General features: G+C 52.9%; 1 protein-coding gene and 1 pseudogene across 1 annotated transcript in view; both read right to left on the bottom strand.

The window, feature by feature from the left end:
• The window catches only part of SPOUT1 (SPOUT domain containing methyltransferase 1), a 10,472-nt gene extending 9,488 nt beyond the window's left edge, over positions 1-984 (bottom strand). The window contains exons 1-2 of the mRNA XM_006153984.2: positions 902-984; positions 209-254 (exon numbers count right to left, since the gene is read on the bottom strand). Of these exons, the coding sequence (XP_006154046.1) occupies positions 209-254; positions 902-937 (82 nt within the window). The 5' untranslated portion in view covers positions 938-984. The remainder of the gene's footprint in view (positions 1-208; positions 255-901) is intronic.
• Positions 985-1,585: 601 nt separating this feature from the next.
• LOC102496858 (NADH dehydrogenase [ubiquinone] 1 alpha subcomplex subunit 3 pseudogene) lies at positions 1,586-1,957 on the bottom strand (annotated as a pseudogene).
• Between the last annotated feature and the right edge of the window lie 3,323 nt (positions 1,958-5,280).

Below are 5,280 nucleotides of genomic sequence, written 5' to 3'. Positions count from 1 at the left end.
TCCCTGGATAAGAGAACAACCCAGTTGGTGGAGGAAAGGGGACCTGGAGCTGTGGAGGCAACGGTTCCCTCTCCCTTGGGCACCCTAGGCTGTAGAGTGCTGCTGCACTGTATGACCCAGAGCAGACCAAGCTGGCCTCTCCCCAAGGTCAGCAGTGCCCTGCTGCTGTGGCCTGGGGGATGGGTGAGCATCCCCTGCCCATACTTACTCTGCTGCTTCCATTTCCGCCACTCCACCCTTTGGCCATGCTCACCCTGGAGTAGAAGTAGGAGGCGTAAGTAAGTGTGCGATGACAGAGCGGTCACATCTGAAAGGGTGCCCACGTGCTGCCCTGCGGTCATCCTCTCCCTCCGAACGGGGGCCATGAGGGAGCCGGGGAGTCTACACACTGCAGCCCCAGAGGCAGTGTCAGGAGGGCAGGGACCCGGTGTGCCCTCGATGCCTGGGGCCAGGCCTGGCACCTTGTAGGCTCTCAATAAACAGAGTGAGTTCTGTTTATTGAGACAGAAGAGGACAATGAGGCTCGGGACAGGACGTGCCCACAGTCGCCCTGGGAGCTAGAAGACATAAACCATGTTTGCAGGCAGGAAACGAGTTAGGATTGCGAACAGGGTCCCTCTTGGGGAATCTGGCCCCGATCAGAGAACCATAGGTTCGAGGTACAGGCCGCAGTCTTCCCAACGCTGTGCCAGCCCCAGCTGGGATCCCGGCTCCCACCTCCGGGTCTCATCCGGGCTGGGGTGCACGCGGCCACCAGCATGGGCACCTTCGGGGCTTCCGGTCTCGGATCAGAGAAGCTGAGAGTGGCAGGAGCGGCTGGGCCCCGCTATCGGCCCGACACGGCTCGTAGTCACCCCTCCACCCGCTGCCCAGCCCGGCGTTCCCACCTAAAGCTGCCTACCGGGCCACAGGGCCGCTTTGTCGCCGGCTCCGCCATATTCCGCGGCACACAGTCAACCACGCCTCTGCGATCAGACTCACGTCTTCCGGACACCGGCCACTCCTCCGCCTACTATCCAATCGGAGAGCCAATGGCGGGGAGGGCGTGGCCTAGGGGTCCAGAGGCCGCCCCGTGTGGGCGGGGTCGGCTTAGCGGGGAGGGCCTGGAGGCGGGGACCGCGGGGAGATCCCAGATCCGGACAAACTCGACGCTGAAGGGGCCGGCAGGTGGCGTAATGGTAAGGGGCTGGACTCGCGCACGTTTGACCCGGGTTAGAGTCCGGACGGCGACATGAAACTCAGGCCTGTTGCGTGCGTGCCCAAAATCCCGAGAAGAGAAGGGAGACCGTGGAGTAGTCATCCCCCCTGGGGGATGGTCTCTCTCGAGACACAGGCGAGTGCACCTGCCCTATAGCAAACATCTCTCTCTCCAAAAAGAATTTCCGAACCTACAAGTGGCAGTGGTTAAGAGCTCTGGACTCCCACATGGTAGACTGGAGCTCGAATCCTGGACCTGGTGGCTGGCTTTCTCACTTTCCCTCTCTCTCTCTCTGTCCCTCTCTGGTCAAATTAAAATAAATAAGTAAATAAATAAAGTTTAACAAAACAATTCTTTAAAAATATCAGACCTCTGTTGTTGTATGTGTGGGGACCCTGGAACCTAGAACTGAAGTGTGATTCAGAACCAGAAATGACCCTAGATATAATTTTTTTCCTGGGCGGGGGTTCACATTTTACTGGGGGTCTCAGGGGAGCCCTATTAACAGCTCACAATTTCTTCCACCACTCCAGGCTGCAACCCCGTGGGTCCTGAGGGTGGCTGGGCATGTCACGCATGTTCCCATCATCTCGAAGGGGCACTGGGTAGTAGCAGAGGGTGGCGTGGGTCATCATGATGGAGGAGTACTTGGTAGGGGCTGAGTGAGGATGAGAGCGAGGCCCGCGATGGTGAAGGATGCGACCAGACTGGCTACTTGGACCAAGCATTCCTGAGGAAGGCGGCTAGTCTCGCCGCCATGTTGGTCTCCCCGGGCAGCGCAAGGTTGGTCTGCCCGGGCAGCGGCGGCCGCTGACCCTAGAGCTAACTTAACCCACTTATTTTACAGATTCGTTCATGTACTTTTTCTTTAATTAAGAGACTTTATTTATTTAATTTATTTTTTTAGAGAGTTTTTCGCTATAAGGCGCATGTGCTTGCCAGGCAGACAGAGAGAGAGACAGAGAGATAGAGAGCGAGAAATCACCCCCCCAGGGGGGGAGGTCACGCCGCAATCACTTCTCCTCCATTCTCCTCTCAGGATCTTGGGCACACACGCACATGTGCCTGGCGTGAGTTTTAAGTCACTGGTCCAGGACGCGAACTGCAGTCGACTACGTGGGAATCCAGCGACATAGCCATTACGCTAACTGCTGGTTCCTGAGAGAGTTTATTATTTATTTACATTTTGCAATAGGGCATGTGCGTACACCAGAGAGAGGCAAATTCTGAGAGAAAGAGAGAGACGGCGAGAGGGAGAGTGAGAATGCCCAGGGTGGATGGCCATGCAGCAGTCCCCTCTTCTCCACTCTCTTGGGATTTGGGGCATCCTTGCACACACACACATGCCTTGTGTGATTTTAAAGTCATGAAGTCTGGTACTTGAACCACAGCCTGGTATTGTGGGAATCCAGCACCTTAACTACGATGCCACCTGCTGGCCCAGGAGACTTGGTGCAGTGGGTGCGTACTGGGCTTCCAGCACTGGGCTGCAGTGCTGGAAGCCACATGCATACCTGGGGTTTAGAACCCCAGGTTGGCCTGAAACCACTCGGGGAGGGACAGGCAGGTTGGTCAACACCCTGAGGCGCTAAAGGGCTAGGGAAATGGGATCCAGGTTAGACCACGTGGAGAGTATTAAGTGTCTCTCTAGCTCTGTCTCACAAACTCTCATGAAAAATTAGATTGTATTATCTATATACTTTTATTTTAATGTGTGCTTGTCAGAGAGAGGCAGAGAAACAAGAGAGAGAGAAAGCCCTGGCACAGGGAACGTGGGGTGCAGGAGTGATTGGGCTCGGCTTCTGCAGTGAGACACAGGTTCTGGTCCGCAGTCCGTGAAGAATTAGATGCCGACTTTGGTAAGCGAGCGGGAGTTAAGAGACAGACGGCAGAGCAGAGCTCCAAAGCAGAGAGCAGGCCCTTCGAGGGTTGCCAACGCACTGCAGTGAGGGGTTTTACCTGGGTGAGAGGGCCTTTGTGCTGGCTCCCCAGTGGTGGCTGGGATCCGTGTGGTGAGGGGTCACATGCTGGACCGGTCTGGTTATTCTTCCTAATTCTGGAGTGGGTACAAAGGTCAGGGGGCTCCCTTTGCATAACACCTTTGGGCCATAAAAGACTATTACCCTTTTCCTAGAATGTGATAGAACCAGGAAAAAGCCTGTCCTAAGTCCATTAAAAAGTGGCTGCTGCAAGCTGTCTCCTGAGCAAACAATTCAGCAAAAGAGCTCTTGTGTCTTCACCCTAACTTAGCACTTTGGGATTTCATCTTGGGCTCACACCCTAACTATATCCCAAGAGTTCCCATCTCCTACCTCACACTGTTGTTTTTTTTTTTTGAGAGGTTTTCGCTATAGGGCACGTGCGCTCGCCAGGCAGACAGAGAGAGACAGAGACAGAAAGTGAGAAATCACCCCCCAAGGGGTATGGTCACACCGCAATTCCTTCTCCTCCATTCTCCTCTCAGGATCTTGGGCATGCACGCACACGCGCCCAGCATGAGTTACAATTTTAAAAATAAATAAATAAAATAAATAATTATTTCTTAAAATTATTCATTTATTTATTTCATTTGTATTATTACTATTCTTTTCTTTTGAGAGAGAGATTTTTGCTATAGGATGCATATGCTCACCAGAGAGAGAGACACACACACACACAGAAAGTGAGAAAGCAAGCCACCAGGCCAAGACCTGGACCCAGGTCCAGCCATGTGGGAGTATCCAGTGCCTCAACCATCACGCCACCTGCTGGTCCTCACACTGTTTTGTTTTTAAAGAGAGGCTTTTGCTATAGGGCACATGGCCGACTGCGGCTTGTCCAGGACCCAGTGGTCTGCTTTCCCACTTTCTCTCTCTCTGGTGAGTGCACATGCCCTATAGCAAATTAAAATAATACTAATAATCACATCAAATAATTCTTTTTTTGAGAGAGAGATTTTTGCCATAGGGGATGTGTGTTTGCTGGAGACACAGAGAGGCAGAAAGTGAGAAATCACCCCCTGGAGAGGTGGCCATACCGCAATCCCTTCGCCTCCATTTTCCTGTCAGGATTTTGGGTACACATGCACATGTGCCCGGTATGAGTTTTAAGCCATTGGTTACAGGACTCCAGCTATGTGGGAGTCCAACGACATAACCATTATGCTACACGCTGGCCCCTAAATTAATTCTTATTTTATTTTATTGAAGAATTATTTTATTTAACCTTATTTATTTGTTTTAATTTGACCAGAGAGGAACAGAGTGAGAGAGAGAGAGGAAAAGTGAGAAAGCAAGCCGCCAGGTCTGGGACTTGAACCACAGTCAGCCATGTGGGAGTCCAGCGCCCTAAACCACCACACCACCTGCTGGCCCTAAATAATTCTTTAAAAAAATAAAATAAGGTGTTGTATCCCACATTGACAACGCCACGGTTAGTCCCAGACCCAGAAGCTTGAAAAACATGCCGGGCACATGTGTGTGTGACCAGAATCCCAAGAGGAGAATGGAGAAGGAATTGTGGTGTGGTCATTCCCCTGGGGGTGATTTCTCACTTTTCTTCTCTCTGTGTCTCTCCAGTGAGCACATACACGTTATGGCAAAAAGAAAAAAAAAATAACCTAAACAAACAAAAAAGACATTCCTTCCTGTCACTCAGGGAAGTCTAAGGGTTTCAGCTGTGTGCCAGGAACCACGGCCAAGCCCAAACCCAGAGTCTATCACGCCCGACGTTCCCATCAGCCCCCGCCGAGCATAAGCTCCGTGCAAGGCCCGTGTGCTCCTGAATTCATACAGTTAAGACAAGCCCCTAGCGCCACCTTCTAGTGAGTTCAGGGGCTGCCACTGTTCGCCAATGGACGCCCACTCAGGGCTCAAATCCCACTTCCACTTTTTGCCAGCTGGGTGGCTCTGGGCGTGTCACCTGGCCTCCAACATGGTCATCTGAGAGGGCAGTTTTAGGAGCCCGGGGCATCCGAGTGCTGCGCAGCTTCTCCTCCTCCCTCCGCCAGTCCCTCCGCGCCGGCTCTCCCGGCCACATGGGCGCCGCTCTCACCCCTGGGCAGTGCCAGCATCTTCCTGGTCAGAAGAGCCCCCATTCCCTAC

This window comes from Tupaia chinensis, unplaced genomic scaffold, assembly GCF_000334495.1.
Source record: "Tupaia chinensis unplaced genomic scaffold, TupChi_1.0 Scaffold000394_1, whole genome shotgun sequence".
NCBI classification, from domain to species: Eukaryota; Metazoa; Chordata; class Mammalia; order Scandentia; family Tupaiidae; genus Tupaia; species Tupaia belangeri.
Note: the sequence above shows the minus strand (reverse complement) of the source record. Positions and strands in the feature narration are given on the sequence as shown.